This window comes from Durio zibethinus, chromosome 3, assembly GCF_047325235.1.
Source record: "Durio zibethinus cultivar Kanyao isolate XHJ-2024 chromosome 3, ASM4732523v1, whole genome shotgun sequence".
Classification (NCBI taxonomy): domain Eukaryota; kingdom Viridiplantae; phylum Streptophyta; class Magnoliopsida; order Malvales; family Malvaceae; genus Durio; species Durio zibethinus.
Genome location: NC_143164.1, coordinates 30,716,616 through 30,734,623, shown reverse-complemented (window position 1 = coordinate 30,734,623; position 18,008 = coordinate 30,716,616). Strand labels below are relative to the sequence as shown.

Sequence of the window (18,008 nt, the reverse complement as noted above, 5' to 3'; positions counted from 1 at the left end):
TTAAGCTCTTTAAACCATTTAGAAAAGTTTTATATCATGTCAATAAAAATTCATTACAAATCTCAACTATCAATCATATTTATTATAGGGATTTATTCTTGAATGAAAAAATTTTAGACGAACTATCAATTTGTTGAAAGTTTGGGTTCCATTTGTTTTACTGAAAATAGTTTTTTAAGAATAATTTTTGGAAAATAGACTTATTTTCTAAAAAATATAATTTTTTTTTGTTTGAATGATCCTTTGAAAAATATTTTTTTTGCGTTTGAATTTTTTACAGGAAAATCAGTATTTCTATTAAAATAATGTTCTTCACATAACTAGTTAAATAATATTTTTACACTTATTTACAATAATAAATATCATAAATATAAAAATAACAATTAATAATTAAAAAATATAACACAATAAAATCATTATAATAAGATCCTACAAACTTAAAATATAATAAAAATAGTTTATAATTTATTTTTACACAAATGATAGTCTTAAAAAATTTGCAAACTATGTCCATAATAATATAAATTGTAGGATTTTATCTAAATAAAATAGTTTTTAGGTGTACAAAATAATTAATATTGCTAGTAGACATAATAAACCTACAATAACCATAATTAGCCTACACAAAGAAATTATTTCTATTCAAATTTTATTAACATAACTATATTAAAATGTTCAAAATTATTTATTATTAAAATACTGAAATTAATTATTTTTTATTAAAATTATTATGTATTTTAATAATAATAGTTAATATTAAATTATGAAATTATTATTCACATTAATATTTTAAAATATTTAAAATAGCATTATTTTCTTGAAATATTATTCTATTTATATTATAATATTTTTAATATTATTTATTATTTAAATTTTAAAAATATTTACTATTAAAATATTTATATTGAAAATGTTTATTATTAAATTGTAACAAATGTATTATTTATTTATATTTATTATTAAAATAGTCATATAAATATATTTGTCAATAAGATATAAAAATAATATATCTTAAATTAAAAATATCAAAAAATAATTAAAAATAGTCATCGTATTAAAATAATATTACTATATTAAACAATATTAATTATAAAAATAATAAAAAATTACTATATAAATATTTATTATTTATTATTAAAATAATAATATAATATTATTTTATTGAACTTTTAAAATATTTATGTTTAATAATATACAAAATGCAAATATTTAAAATTAAAATTTATAAAATTTTAAATATATCAATATTAATATTTTAATATTTTGATAATTTTTAATTAAACTCAAATAAAATTACTTTTTATTAATGTAATATTGTTTTGGATCAAATCAAATTAAACTCGAACTTAAATAATCATATCTAAAGTTTATCTTAATTAACATTATTAAAGCAATTTAAATTAAAATATTAAAAAAATTTTAATATTAATATTACAATTTTTAATAAAAATTAAATAAAATATTTTTATTAAAAAATAATATTCTAGCTCGAGTCAAATTAAGCTTGAACCCCAAATATCATGTTAAAAAGAAAAGATAATTTTAAAAAAAATGATCTTGTTTTTAATTGACCAACAAGAAATTTTCTATTGACGAGTCAATTTGTTGCCAAATAAACATAAGGATATAATGATCATTTTCTAAAAATTATTTTTTATGAAACAAATGTTAATATCTATAACTTATATTTTGCACCTTGTCTGATAAGTTCATCAATTGATCCAGTCCTCAAATTTTCAGATGTTTGCAAGAGCTTGATCTAATCGAAATCAGTTGCAAAATTTTCATCCATGTACATAATTAATTAAGAAGAGGTCCAGAAATCACACATGCTAAAACAAGCAGTCAAGAATCGACAAATAAAAAAAAAAAAAAAAAAACAAACAAACAACTTAATACTGTAAATTTAACATTGGAGTAATGCAACCGGCCAACCATCAATTTCCACCCAGGAAAGAACGGCCCAAATTGGGGGATTTTTTTTTTTTTTTTTGAGCTATCGAGATAACAACTCAAGGGAAACCGAAAATTTATCAGTTATTCTTAAACCACAAACAACAAATGACAATATTTGCAAGAAACAAGAAACATGAAAAACCAAAACATTTAAACGGAGGTAAACATCCATAACTCCAAAGGGACCAGCATTAGCGAGACTGACAACTCAATTTTGCCATCTATGCCTGCAATTGCGTACAAATATCATCACAGGTAAATATAAGGTAGGAGAAACAGAAGCCCAAAAGGCTACAATTTGCAACTTTAGGTTTAACTACAATCAGTCATCTGCATGAGCTTACCTTGTTTGCAATGTTGTTTGAGAGCCAGTCCAGTCCTTCATACAGTCCTTCACCAGAAGTGGCGCATGTGCTCTGGATATACCTGCAAAATATATTATATTGAGGGTGACATACAAATCCACAAACAGAGATGGTCACATACAGAGACAAGGAGAGACAGAGAATTGTTCATCTCACCAGTGGCGCTGGCGGAGAGAATGAAGACCAAGCTTGTCAGTAATCTCAGCAGCATTCATAGCATTAGGAAGATCTTGCTTGTTTGCAAATACTAGCAGCACAGCATCCCTCAACTCATCCTGACAATGCACATAAAATAATACATTAAATTTCGAAATGAAGCCCCTTCCAGAGTGCAGCTTTTACTAATTTCACAACCGTGTTCATCAGAACCATTGCACCAGTGATAAAAAATTTTATGCTCAAGTACCTCATTCAACATCCTGTGCAACTCATCTCTAGCTTCAACCACACGATCACGATCATTGCTATCAACCACAAAAATAAGTCCTTGTGTGTTTTGGAAGTAATGTCTCCACAATGGTCGGATCTATGTAAAAAATCAAAGCAAATAAGCCAGCTGAATAATTAAGATAAACAGAAAAAACCATAAACACTTTTTCATTATTCTAACAAGATCTAATATATACTCAAAACATAAGGTCCAATAGTGACAGCTAAGTATCCACCTTTGCATATACCTAACAGACATCTCGCATGTATTCTCTACTTTCATGGAACCATACACATTCAGGTTATCAAGATGCTTAATTGGTGATGGAACATTTGAGACAAACACAATCCCATCAACGCTCAAAAGCGAGCCAAAAAATATAAAACAATAGCTAAGAAAGTAATAAACAGAACATATCCACAGACAACCTAGGTTTTTCCTCTAATGAAATCTTTGCAGTTAACATTAACATGTTTGAATAAAAAATAAACCTTGTTACCTTGTCCTGGCCACCAACATCCCAAACAGTGAAGCTGATGTTCTTGTATTCCACTGTCTCAACATTGAAACCTACAAGATTACAATATATCATAGTTAACCACATCCTTCTTCGAAACAAAATTCATTTGAATAACAAATGTTAAACTTTACAAGGCAGACAAAGGGACTTACCAATGGTGGGAATGGTAGTGACAATCTCTCCCAACTTCAGCTTATAAAGAATGGTGGTTTTACCAGCAGCATCAAGCCCAACCATCAGTATACGCATCTCCTTCTTGGCAAAAAGCCGGCTGAATAGCTTTGTGAAAGACAGGCCCATTTTTCACGTCTGCCAAACACCAAAATCCACATATCAATTTCCAAAAATCATCAATATAATTTGAAAATAAAAATAAATAGTAGTATTTAAAATCAGAGCGGATCCAACGGCCAGAATTCAGAATCAACAAAAGATCGTTCAAGGAACAATCGGAAACGAAACAGACCCGAATTGATCGAGATCAACACATAAAAGTCTAAATCAGATCTATTACGACATAATTCAATTCGAAAAATGAAGATTCGAGCAATTTAACGAACTTACGACGCTTCCAAGACTCAGATCAGATGAAACTACACAAGGAATTGAAAATTCAAGACATTTAAACAATTTTAAAACAAAATTGAAGTCAAATTTTAAGAATTATCTAAATTAAAGCAAATTAAGTGAGAAATGAAAATCTTTTTTGGTTTTGGGATGACAGAGAGAGAAACTTGCCTGAGAAAAATGCGAGCGGTTATTACGCGTAGTCGAACAAAGGAGAGTAGCGAAGTTCTACACCCCCCCCCCCCCCCCCTCTCTCTCTCTCTCTCGATATGAAAGAAGCTGTCCTTCAGTATTTTACGCGGATTTGTAGATTGGGTACTTATAGATCCAAACAGGATCTTACTTTGACGGAACGCCGTGACATTTCAGAAACTTTTAGTTGTTCGTTAGCTTGGTCCTTTATGACGTCGTTATGGCGACGCTTGATTTGCACGCGTTGTAGATCGCTCTGTTTGGTAAATGGGAGGTCGGTTTCCCTCGCGCGGATAGAGAATTTAAAATAATTGAATAATAATTGTTTTTTATTACTTATTATTTATTTTACATTTTTAGTTTTTCGCGAGTCCCTTAAACACCTGAGTTCTCAATTTTGACGTTATTATAGCGTACGAGAAATTTTGAAAACGAAAAACATTTTAAACACTTTATTTTCTTGTAATAGTAATTCAAATTTTTAATTATACATAATTTTTTTATTTATATGATTTTAATTTAATAATCATCGACATGAAGAAACTAAGATCTAGATTCACTTATCTTAATTCATCTTAAACAAGAATATTAGTTTAAATTGATTCAATTAATCAAAATTGATTGAATTTGATTAAAACATTTTGATTAGTTAAACTTTTGTAATTATCGATTAAATAAATTAATTTAATTGATTAATTTGATCAATTTTTTTTAAAATTAATGATCAAATTTTGTTTTAATAAATTTTTAAATATATTATGCATAATATAAATATATTTAAAAAATATTTGGTATTTGTATTTTTAAAAATGATAAATCTAACATTAATGATAAAATTATAATGTGAATTTTATTGATTGAAAATTATTACAAAATTATTATTCAAAATTGATGATAAAAGAATGACAAAAAAATTTTGATTTTTCAATTGAACCAATCTAATTGACTAACTTTATGACGGTTCATTTATTTTCAATTGTTAAAAATAGATCAATCATCAATTTTGTTATTTTCATGAAAAATTAATTAAACTAATTTTTTTTATTTTTAAAATCAAACTGATTAATTATCCAGCCCTAATCCTTCTATTAAGCTTATTAGTCCCAATTGGTAAAGTTTATTTACTGTAGTTTCAAAATTATTTGGCACGGAGATTTTGATTCTTAAACAACTGTATCTATTCTTTTCAAATATTTCTTCTATAGAATAAAAATCAAAATTAAACTAATCTTAAAACTTTTAAAATTATTGAAAATCCAATATGATAACTCTAAACAAAATATTTTAGATAATCCTAAAAAATCTATGCCAAAACTGAATAAAGACATCCATCAATTCTTGTGGTACGTATACCTCCCTCGTCGGTCAAAATATCCATCACCGTTCTACGTTTTTTTATAAAATTTAAGCTTTGATCTCACAGATTTCTTGAAAATTATTATGAAATTTTGAAGAGATTTAATCAATCATAAAATCTTACCTTATAATAAGAAATAAAATTTATTTTAAAATACTTTAATTAATGAATTTGATTTTAGTTGAAATTTTTTTATTGTGATTAAATCATGTTAAAATTTCATGATAATTCAGCATGGAATGAGATTAAAACTCTGTATTCAATATAATGAATAAACTAAAAATCATGAAATTAAAACTCATTTTTAAAAAGTAACTCGAATCTAATAACATGTTTAGATTAAAGGAAAGGGAGATAAAAGAAACGAATGAAAATGAAACAAAAGGAAAACAAGAATCCTTTTCCTTATTTGTATATGACATAAACAAAAATAAAAAAAAATGACATCATACATAGCTCCTCTTGGTTTCTTTCAACTTTGTTCATTTTTTAATTACCTCAAATTAGGGGAAAAGGAATGAAAAGGTAAAGAATAAAATTTTTAAAATATAAAATGATTATTATATCCCTATTAATTTTTTTAAATTAAAAATGTATGATTTTGAACTCAAAAATTAAATTGAAAATATAAAATATTATTTAATAATAAATTTATTGTCTCCATTTTTTTTCTTATTTTTATAAATCTCATAAATTTCATTTATGACTATTATTATGAAGAAATAAAAGAAAATTGAAAACATCGAATATGTTACATAAACATATAAATGTTATAGTAAAAACAAAGATTATTAAAAGTTATAATCGAAAAAAAATAATGTAATAAATCATTTCTTTCCCTTTTAATTATTTAACCAAACAATTGTTGTTAAGATTCTTTTATTTTTTTTCTTTTATTAATTTTAGTTATCCACACAAAGAGTACATATATCCTTTCCTTTCTTTTAAAAAGCCTTCTTTTCCTTTCCTTTCTTTAAATCTAATTCAATTAGTAATTTGCATAAATGAATATGGAATTTTAACTTACTTACACTCAACTCAAATCAACAATTGCATTTTGCATATGTTGAGAAAATATGAAATAGATAAATATTTTATTCTTATATATTTATCTATTCCATATATAATATATGTAAAATATGAAATTTGTAATATTACAATGATATTAACACATAAACGTAAAACATATAAGATTCAAGTTTCGAGTAGAATCTCTTCAAGAATTTGGTTTCTGTGGGAGGAGTCATAGTTTTGTCCGATGCAAGAGTTTCTTCCCTTGGGATCACCAATAGGAGTTGGTCTTTGGTGGTTGGTTTTAGTATGGGAATTTGTAATAGTCTCTGAGACAGTGGAGGGTCAAGGGGACGAAGTGATTAGGATGGAAGATGATTTGGATCAACTGTGGCAGCAACTGTCCTTCACAAAAGAGGAGAAGGTAGGCGTGGAAGTGAGTGAAGGAATTGATACAATAGAAACGGGGGACGAAGATAAGTGGCTGGCAGGCAAGCTCCCTACCGTAAGGCACTTCAACAAGGATGTGATTATTGTTGGGAATATTGACTCAAATCCCATAAGAGATTCGTTTGAGATTTGTTAGAGATTTGTTTGGGATTTGTCAGATATTGCTTGATGGACAAGAAGACTTGCAAAAGAAGAATTCCAAGAGAAAGATGATTCTTAATAGGTAAGTTTGACTTGCAAGAGAAGAATTCTAAAAGGAAAGGGATTCTTAATAGGCAAGTTTGACTTACAGGAGAAGAATTCTAAGAGGAGAGGGATTCTTAATGGGCAAGTTTGTATGGTTATAAATAGGTGAAGTCTCTACAGGGTTAGGTATGAGAAAAAGATGTAAGAGAGTTGTAGGGTTTTGTGGGATAGACACCCCACAGGAGTATTGGGGCTTTACGTCTTATGGGTGTGTATGTTTGTTTATGAGTGGACTAAAGGAGACTGAGAGGGTCCATATAGGTATGATGTATGGGAGCATATGGGTATGTGTTTGGTCATGTTGAAAGGGTGCACAAGGGTTTGAGTTTGTGTTTATTTGGGTTTAGAATACTCCATAAGACTAGAGGAGATTGAGAGTGTCTTATGAGTATTGATTGTTGAGTGAGGTTGATGATTTGATGTATGTTTGTAATTCTCTACAACTAGTGGATCTTGTTTCTCATCCGTGGATGTAGGTCAATTGGACTGAACCACGTTAAATTATTGTCTCTTATGTGTTTGCTTTATTGTTTGATTTCGCTTCCGTTGGTGTGATTGGATTGGAGTCTTTTAGCCCAACAATTATCAGTATGTTTAAGATAGTATGGAGACTGACAAAGACTGTTGACATTGTGTGTCTTGAAGAAAACATCTTCCTATTTAAGTTTGGTACAAAAAATGATAAAAGATGGGTCATTGAGGGATCGCCTTGGTCATTTAAGAAGCATCTTTTATTTATGGAGGAATATGATAGAAAGTTGAGGCCTGATGGGTACAAATTTGATACAATTCCCTTTAGGTATGAGATCTCAGAAGGTTGCTGAAAGTGTTGGTAAAAACCTAGGTAAATTGATTGTCATAGATGGATCTTTGGAGACAAGGGGATAGGCCAGATTCATACGACAAAGGGTGGAGATATAGCCTAGTTATAGACCCAATTGACCTGAATAATAGGAGGTGGAAGGAGGACGAAATACAACAAATTTTTCAGTAGAAGATGCGAAGTTGATATGCTGTATTCCACTGGGATGCCTTAGTAAAGAAGATCAACTCATACGGGTATAGGAAAGGAAAGGTGAGTTCACGGTAAGAAGTGCATATAGGCTTCTCATCAGTTCCACTGGGGATGGCACTAATGATGGTGCTAGCAACGGCTTCTGAAAATACCTACGGCAGCTTAACATACCTGCAAAAATAAATATCTTAAATTGGTGTCTAAATAATGGGATTCTGCCAGTTTTTAACAACCTGAGGAAGGGAATAGAGGTTCAATATGTATGCCCGAAATGTGGACAAGAAAAAAAAATAATGATGCATGTGATCAAACGATGCAGGTCGGCAAGTGACATCTAGAAAATGGGATGCTGAGGAGATGAATGGTCTAATGCAGATATTGAAAGTGAAAAGGGATAATTGAGTAATTTGTTTGAGAAAGGAGACCAAAACAGCTTGGAAATGGGACTGACAATATGCTGGGTGATATTGCATAACAGGAATGTGGATTTAAAAAACAATGTATGTAAAACAGCTAAAGAAACCATGGCATATGTGCCGTAATTTCTGGAAGGATACAGAGAAGCTTAAGTACGGTTTGGTTTGCAAATCATGCAGGAAACTACAAATTGGAGAGCCCCAAAAGATGGCTATGTTAAGGCAAACTTTGATGGAGCACTTAAGGTGGATAAATATGTGTGTGGGATTGGGGTTGTAGTGAGGGATGGAATGGGCAAGGTGCTAGGGGCCTGCTCAAACAGAGCAAAGTAGGTTAGAGATCTAGTCGTTGTAAAGGCTCTAGCTTTGAACACAGCAATTGATTTCTCCAAACAGCTGGGTATATAATCGATTATAGTGGAAGGGGATGCTCTAGAGGTGGTGAACTAGCTAATGTCTGAGGAGGAGAATCTATCGAAGATTGGAGAACTTATCTAGGATCCAAAAACCTTGAGGCAAAGTTTTAGGCACTTTTCAGTTGTTCAAACTAAAAGCGAGGCAAATGGAGCTGCACACAAACTAGCAAAGCATGTAAGTACATCACCAGCAGAGGAATTACAATGGTTCGATGAATGTCCTTTTAGGCCAAATAGCCCCAGTTCCATCACATGAGCGAAAGCGAAATCAAATAATCAATCAAGCAAGCACAAAAGATAATAATTTAACGTGATTCAGTCCAATTGACTTACGTCCACAAATGAGAAACAAGATTCACTAGTTGTAGAGAATTTCAAACATACAAATCATATAAATCACTCAACAATCAATACCATAGGCCCTCTCATTCTCCTCTAGTCCTATAGAGTATTTTCAACCTAAACAAACACAAACCCTTGTATACCCATGCACCATACTTATATGGACCCTTTCAGTCTCCTTTAGTCAACTCATAAATATTCAAACATACACACCCATAAGATGTAAATCTCTAGTAGACTTATGGTGTGTCTACTTATAAAATCCTACAACTCTCTTATATCTTTTTCTCATACCTAACACTATAGAAACTTCACTTACTTATAAGCATTCAAACTTGTCTATTAAGAATCTTTTTTCTTTTAGAATTCTTCTTTTATAAGTCAAACATGCCTATTATTGCAAGTCTTTCTGTCCATCAAATAATATCTAGCTGATCTCAAATAAATCTCTTATGGGATTTGAGTCAGTATTCCTAACGATCTCCACCTGAAATCAAATTCTATCAAATCATCTATCTTTGTGCTAGACATTCTCGGCTTTACCTGTAATGAAAGTTTCACAATCAGCTTCTCTTGTATGTCTTCACGTTTCATGCAAACTAATTTTTAAAACATGAACTTGAACTTCTTCTTTAAGTCGAGCTCTTTTGGACCTGCATCTTCCTATGGCTCGAACCTTCAGCTCTTCTCACGTCTCAAACTTTCAATTGTGATATCACTTGTTAGGAATCACGACAGCTCTAATACCACTTGTTAGGGATCACCACAGCTTTAATACCACTTGTTAGGCCAAATAGCTCTAATTTCATCACATCAGTGAAAGTAAAATCAAATAATCAAGCAAGCAAGCACAAAAGACAACAATTTAATATGATTTGGTCTAATTGACCTACGTCCACGGATTAGAAATAATATCCACTAGTTGTAGAGAATTACAAATATACAAATCATATCAACCACTCAACAATTAATATCCATAGGCCCTCTCAATCTTCTTAGAATTGTGGAGTATTTTCAACTCAAACAAACACAAACCTTTGTATACCCATGCACCATACCTATGTTGACCATCTCAATCTCCTCTAATCCACTCATAAATATTCAAACATATACTCTCATAAGATATAAATCTCCAATAGTCTTACGAAGAGTCTACCCAAAAAATCTTACAACTCTCTTACATTTTTTTCTCATATCTAACCCTATAAAGACTTCACATATTTATAAACATACAAACTTGCCTACTAAGAATCTCTTTCTTTTTAGAATTATTCTTCTGCAAGTCAAACTTGCTCATTAAGAATCTTTTTTCTCTTAAAAATTCTTTTTCTACAAGTCTTCTTGTCCATCAAGCAATATCTAGCTAATCCCAAAAAGATCTCTTATGTGATTTGAGTCACTATTCCTAACATGTCCTACCATTATCTTTGATGTAATATTTGCTAAAAGCACAATTTTATAAACCAATGAATTTATATTTAAAAAATAAAACATATAACATATTTTTTTTGTTTTCACAAAACCTAAATATAATTTTTATTAAAAGTTTTAAAGTATATCATTTTCATTTTTTTCTATGATTTTTTTAATATGTTTACTATTGTCTATTCTCTTTCTTTTTTTCTTCTTTTCTAAATATAATAGAGATAGATGATTGATGAGGTTGCTAGAAACATTTTTCCTTACATTTTTCATCCTATTAACATAGATTAATATCAAAGGCGTTAATGAACCCCATAGTTCATATCCATGAACCGATGTATTCAGTTCAGAACCTCAAGTAGAGTGTACACAAACAAAAAAAGGTTCATGATCGTATAACACCAAACCAAAAGCATTAACTAAGGGTAAAGAACATGTTAATATTGACGTTAATGATAGCAGGCAAGCAAAATAGGCCATCATTACACACCTTTTACAGATGCAAAAAACACATAAAATTTTAGCCCTAACGGAAGGACCCTCTTACCCTTTTAGGCATATTTCTCAAAAATAACATTCAATAATTTTTATTTTCTTCTTTATGGATTTCTCCACCTTTTCTCTTTTAAGCACAATGAATGTTGGAATAAAGTTATATAAAATTGAAAAAAGCATAATCTTTTTTATTATTCAATTAGTTTTATTGACTAAATTGTGATAAGATGGAAAGTTTCATGACTGATACTTTTCCTAAATTTATCTTTTATTCACCATCAAATAATTTATATAGAACAATGGCAATATCCTAATCATGGATTAAAATAGCAGAAGCATAATGAAATAACAATCGCGATGTCATGATATCATTATTGCTCATCACTATTATCGAGAAATAGACAATTGTTAAATTAAAATAAAATCAAAATGATGCATCGTGACTGTTGAAAAATGGCATAACAAGGAATAGTAAAAATAATGGTCCGTTATTACTGCTATTCCCGTTTCTCGTCACCAATTCTTAATAAAAAAAAAATATCCAAATCAATATCCAAAAATCGATCTCTAAAAGGAAAAGAATCAAAATATATTATAAGTTTAAAACTCCAAAAGGCAAAAAGACAAACTCTCAATCTCAAACAAAAACAATATCAAATATTTAAACTATCAATCAACAACTCTAAAGGCCTTATTTGCTCAATTTACAAAAACCTAAATTTAAGTCAATCTTAATCAAGAATTAAGATCAAAGAACAAGTAATTAAAGGTAAGAGTAAGTTAAATTATCTTTTTTGTTGAAAAATTATTGTTGAATTTGCCAATTTGGATCTTTATGAGAGAGAGAAAGATAAGAATGAAGCTCCAAGCAGCATTTAAGATTGGAGGTAGTGGCAGTGGGAAATAATAGAGGCTAAAGGGGATGAGGGGTGTGTAAGAAAGTTGAGATTGGCCGACTAGGGACTAGGTTTTGTGGAAAATCTTGAGATGCTAGGGAAGAGAGATTAGAACCTAGATAAAGGGGTGAGAGTGGTGAAAAACTGGTTTGGACATCTGGTGAGTGAAGGAGGCTAGAACAGGTGAAAGGCAAGTGGTGAGAGGTGAGATACGTGAGAGATTGAATGCAAAAGAAGTACTTAAAAGTTGAAGGAATTAGGGAAAAGCCTAAAAGAATTATCAAGGTCAGAACGCAATCTAAGACGTGAGGTGGGATAGGTAGTCCAATGAGGCAACGCAAGTTTTTTTTAATTTGGTATTTAATTTTATTAAAATATAAATTTAAAAATTTTTATTGAAAAATTTTTTAGAGCAAATCTAGTTAGAGAGATTGAGAGAAGTTTCTAATTGAAAAAATTAAGGGATTAATAATTTAATATGATATATATAGTAATTTTAGATGAAAAATTTTGGTAAAGTTTTTGTATAAGTTATGTAAAAATAATTAGAATTAAATATTATATTTTGATTTTGTTATTATTAATTTATGATTTCGTATTTCAAATTTAGTAATTTTTTTGTTATTTTGATATTTATATTATTGTCAATTTTTTTGCTATTAGATTAATTCTAATTAAATTATTATTATTATGTAATTATTGAATTTTTTATAATTATTGAAGATTCTATTCATTTATAATAAATTCAAAGTAATTTGTGGTAAAAAAATCTTACATCAATTAATTTGTAAAAAAGATTAAGTTGCTTAATAAATTGAATGTTTCATGATCTATTACTCTTAAAATTAAAAACAAAAAATTAAAAAATTTAACATAGATTTAGTTTTGAATAACAAAATAAGTAACATTAATATTTTAAATATAAGTTTATTTTGTTTTTATACAAAATAGCAAGCATGCCATCACATGAAGAGTTCTAGAGTAACGGAATAAAAGGCGTGCCAAGTGATGATATTGTATACCTATGCCAAATACCAAAAAAAAAAAATATGTTTCATGTGAACTTTGTGACAAAGTTGTAAAATAAGGAATAACACATTTCAATGAACACACTGCTCATAAAACTAGTAATATTGTACCATGCCCCAAAGTTATTAGTATATTATGCTTTTATAATTCTTTTGAAAATATTATTGTTAATTTCTCAATAAAATTTATAAAATTACATAAGCATGTGCAACTATTTTTTTTCTTTTTTAAACTATATTATTACTAGATATGGTAAGAGAAAGTATGATGAAACTTTTTGAAGAAAACAAATAAAAGAAAGTTGACAACAAAAGGAGAAAAAATGAATTCTTTTTCTAATTAAGAGGAAAAGAGTATGATTATGAAGGATTTATTAATAAAGACATCGTTACTGGGCAAACCATGCGAGATAATAATCAATCACAACATGAATGGCATAAAAGACAAGAATTTAGACAGAGAACTAGTTGTTAGAGTAATATATATGGAGAATGATGAAACTCTCATGGCTCGTTGCTGAATTTTATGAAAGAATAAGAAAATCAACTCTAAGTGAGTTTGAATTTTTATTAAGGAGAGTTATACTTGACTTGGTTAGAAATAAGAGTTTAAAGCAACTAAAAATAAGTGATTCATTTTTAAAAACATTAAAAGGAAGATAGGTGAATCAACATCAAAACTTTTTATATATGATCGACTTCTTTTTCAGTTAGCAAACTCTTCACGGTTGCATAGTTCACTTTTTGTGGTATCAGAAGTTGGCTAACCTGTAAAATTTCTAATACTTTTAAGGTTTTAGATGTATATTAGAGTTTGAATATCAACAAGTCCATAAATGGATTACTGAATTAAAGGCACCTAGGAATGAATTTGGTGCCACTTTAATGTGTGAAAGTTGGACTAATAGTTTGAATCGAATGCACATAATTAATTTCCTTGTCCATTATAGTAAAATGACTCTTTTTTGGAGATCTATAGATGTCTCAAGTATTTGTACTAGAAATCAAATACACATTTCAAGGAATATCTTGCTCATAAAACTGGTAATGTTGTACCATGCCCTAATGTTACTGATATATTATGTTTTTATAATTCATTTAAAAATATTATTGTTAATTTTTTAATAAAATTTATAAAATTACATAAGCATGTGCAACTAATTTTTTCTTTTTTTCTTAACTATATTATTAATAAGTGTGGTAAGAAAAAGTATGAATAAACTCTTTCAAGAAAACAAATCAAAGAATATTGACAACAAATGGAGAAAAAATGAATTCTTATTCTAATTAAGAGGGGAAGTCTATGACTATGAAGGACTTATTAATAAATACATCGTCACTGGGCAAGCCATGTGAGATAATATCCAATCATAACATGAATAGCACAGAAGGCAAGAATTTAGACAAAGAACCGATGGTTGGAGTAACATATATGAAGAAGGATAGAGCTCTTATGAATTAGTTGTTGAATTTTATGAAAAAAGAAAAAAAAGTCAACTCTAAGTGAGTCGAATTTTCATTAATGAGAACTATACTTGAATTGGTTAAAAGTAAAAGTTGAAAGCAATTAAAGATAAGTGATTCATTTTTAAAGACATAATAAAGGAAGATGGGTGAATCGGCATCAAAATTTTTTTATATATAGTCAATTTCTTTTTCAATTAGCAAACTCTCTATGGTTGCCTACTTTACTTTTTGTGACAACAAAAATTGACCAACATGTAAAACTTCCAGTACCTTTGAGATTTCAGATGTGTATTTAGAGTTTGAGTATCAACAAGTCCATGAATGAGTTAATGGATTAAAGGCACATAGGAATGAATTAGGTGCTTCTTTGATGTGTGATGGTTGGACTAATAGTTTGAATCAAATGCACATCATTAATTTCCTTGTCTATTGTAGTAAAAGGACTATTTTTTGAAAATCTATAAATGTCTTAAGTGTTCGTACTAGAGATGCAAACTTTATTATAGATTATTGGATGAAGCTGTGAAAGAAATTGAGAAAAGTATATTGTTTAAATAATCACTAATAATGAGATAGTATTTAAGGCTGCTGGAAAAAAAACTAATGGAGAAAAGACAGCATTTGTATTGGACAGTATGTTTAGCTCATTGTTTGGATATGTGCCTTGAAGATATTGGCAAGAAAAAAAATGCGACAAAGGTTTTGGATGATGTGGAAAAGTGACTTGTTTTATATATAATCACATTTAGATTATTGATTTGGTGAAGAAGTATGCATAAGGGAAGCAAATACTTTATCTTGCTTTTACTTGATTTGCCACTTATTTCATACAATTAGAAGAAATAATAAGGCAAAAGTAAAGTTTGAGAGAGATGTTCAATTCTAAGGTTAATACTTAGTAATTAGTATAACTATTTAAATTTAACATTTTTTTGTGATATCATTGTTTAAAATATTAAGTTAAAAAATATTACTCTAAAAATTCATTGATAAATATATAAGAATTTAAAGAATCAAAATGAGGACAATAAAAATTAAGGCCTGCTTATGAAGTAAAAAAATTTATTTTGAGAAAAGATTTTCGGAAAAAAGCAAGTGATATAATAAAAGTTTATAAGCCTTTAGTAAAAGTGTTGCACTTTATGGATGGTAATGGAAATCAATAATGGGATTTATTTACAAGGCTATGGATAGAGTTAAACAAGCAATTCAATAAAATTATCATTATTTTGTTGAATATGAAAAGATTATTGTAGTAGATAGAGTTTCATACATTTTGAGTTGCATTCAATTGGTAAGTAAAACAAGAACGTGGATTGTATTTTAAAATACCTTTATTTTTTACACTTAAATTACTTATATATTTATTTTTTATTACTTTAAGATATTATTGTTAAGCATTATGTTTAGGTTAGTACGTCTATCTACAATTTTAATTTGGAGTAGGGCATTCTATAAATGTATCTAAATAAACATTAAAATGTACAAGAATAGTGATTGAAAGATTAGAATCTTCTATAAATACTCAAATCAGAATGATTAATCATATTAGTGTTTAATACTATTTTATAACTTTGACATTTATTTTATGTATTAAAAATAAAATTATTTTTATTTATCAATTTATTATTGTATTTTCTATCGTTGTAATTGCTATTATTTCAACATAAGCATTAAACATTTGGTACTCCACAAGCATAAAGAGCTTGAAAACAAATGAATTCAAGTAAATAGTAAATTAAATAATTATAATTTATTTTATATTATTTAATTATATAGCACATTCAATTTTAATTTAAATAATTTATATAGCTAAGTGGTTGATGATATATGGCACTTGTGTTCCTAAATTGTAAAAACTAGTAGTTAAAGTGCTTACTCAAACAACCTCAGCATTAAAATGTAAACGAAATTGAAACACATTTAGTTATATTCACACCAAGGTAAGAAATATATTGAACTTTGAAAGACTTCAGAAACTAGTATATACCTATTACAACATGACACTAAAAATGAGACTTCAAAAGAAATGAGCATTAACAAGATAAATAATAGTTTTAATCCTATTAGCCTAAACCACATTTTTGAAGAGGATGATCCACTAACAGAATGGCTATAAAAAAAAGAAAATCCTTTGTCAGATGGTCAAAACTCTGATTGGTTGCTTATGGATAATTTTGATAATGAAATAAATGTTAAACAATCACGTCAATCTCAAAAAAGAAATATGTCTCATTTAAGTTCAAGTGCAACACCAAGAGGTTTAAGTTCACATGATGGTGTGGTGATGGTGCGAATTTGATAGCGATATAGGTGCAAATGGACCTTACAACCCATTTGGAGGAGAATTCGGGCTTGCTGTTACTAGTGGACTTTTTATTAACATGATAGAATATAAAGTAAATCCATCTACTGAATCTAGTGGAGATAAAAGTGCACAAACATCTCGATCAAAAGGAAAAGCCAAGAAACACCACTATGACATTTTAAACGTTCTTCATATTTAGGTATGAGATCAAATTCTAGTAACTTTGAGTATAATAAATTATCTACTAATACTTAAGGACATTATTATCCATTGAAACTACCTAATTTTCAAACTTCTTATGGTTATCTACCTTCATATGTTATTATCCAATCCTCCACCTCTCTTGTCTCCTCCACCTCTAATGTCTCATCCATCTTAAATGTATCCTTTACCACAAATATATCCCCCATAAATGTATAAAAAGCAAAGACCATAGAGATGGGGATGAAGTCAACTTGGCATTTAACATATTATGTTTTAAAAAATTTTTAAAAAAATCTTTTTAGTATATTAATAAAATAAGTGTATCAGCCTCAAATATATACTCCTCGTCATTCTACCATATGGTAAAATTTGAAGTATATATTAATAATTATAAATGATGAAATTTAAAATTATTATAGTTTTAAGTTTGTAATATTGTTAAATATAGATCTTGGCATTTAACCTATTATGTTTTGTTAATTTTTTATTTTTTTGGAGTTAATATTGAATATGAACTTAGTTCAAGTAAAGATTTGTTACTAAACCAAATATGACTATTTTGTTATAATCTAAATGAAATTGTGAATAATTTTTTTAAAAAATAAAAAAATAAAATGTCTTAAACTATTTTTAAAATAATAAAATAAAATTTTTATGATTATAATTATAATTATTATATTTTATAATAAATTGTGCAAAATTTAAAAAAAAATCACGACATGCAATGATCATAATAATTTCCGTTATATTCAAAAATATGATAAACTTGATGTGACAAAAAATACGACTGTAATTTAAATCTCTGATCCTAACCTTATGTGTCTATAACAAGTAGCAGCCGGTATGATTAAAGTAGGCTGTGCAACACAGGTTTTACTGGTAATCAACGGTGCTAATATAGCAAC

General features: G+C 28.4%; 1 protein-coding gene across 2 annotated transcripts; it reads right to left on the bottom strand.

Moving 5' to 3' along the window:
• Positions 1–1,773: 1,773 nt before the first annotated feature.
• Positions 1,774–4,129, bottom strand: LOC111283719 (ADP-ribosylation factor-like). Of its 2 annotated transcripts, XM_022872314.2 has the most exons (7): positions 4,010–4,129; positions 3,424–3,580; positions 3,251–3,321; positions 2,728–2,847; positions 2,478–2,596; positions 2,301–2,382; positions 1,774–2,183 (listed from the first exon to the last, which is right to left on the bottom strand). In XM_022872314.2, exons 2-7 carry the CDS (start codon positions 3,569–3,571, stop codon positions 2,178–2,180), a joined length of 546 nt encoding a protein of 181 aa, XP_022728049.1. In that variant the 5' UTR covers positions 3,572–3,580; positions 4,010–4,129; the 3' UTR covers positions 1,774–2,177. The 2 variants fall into 2 exon arrangements, with proteins under 2 accessions (XP_022728049.1, XP_089614608.1); XM_089758482.1 differs by having other exon boundaries at positions 2,091–2,382.
• Positions 4,130–18,008: the final 13,879 nt, after the last annotated feature.

What these genes read in the sequence shown, in the direction of transcription:
- LOC111283719 (XM_089758482.1), bottom strand. Translation starts at nt 3,571, where the DNA reads ATGGGCCTGTCTTTCACAAAGCTATTCAGCCGGCTTTTTGCCAAGAAG. An exon ending in TGCACAGGATGTTGAATGAG is followed by an intron (nt 2,597 to 2,727) that starts GTACTTGAGCAT and finishes GTGCATTGTCAG; the next exon opens with GATGAGTTGAGGGATGCTGT. An exon ending in TCTCTCCGCCAGCGCCACTG is followed by an intron (nt 2,383 to 2,477) that starts GTGAGATGAACA and finishes TATATTTTGCAG; the next exon opens with GTATATCCAGAGCACATGCG.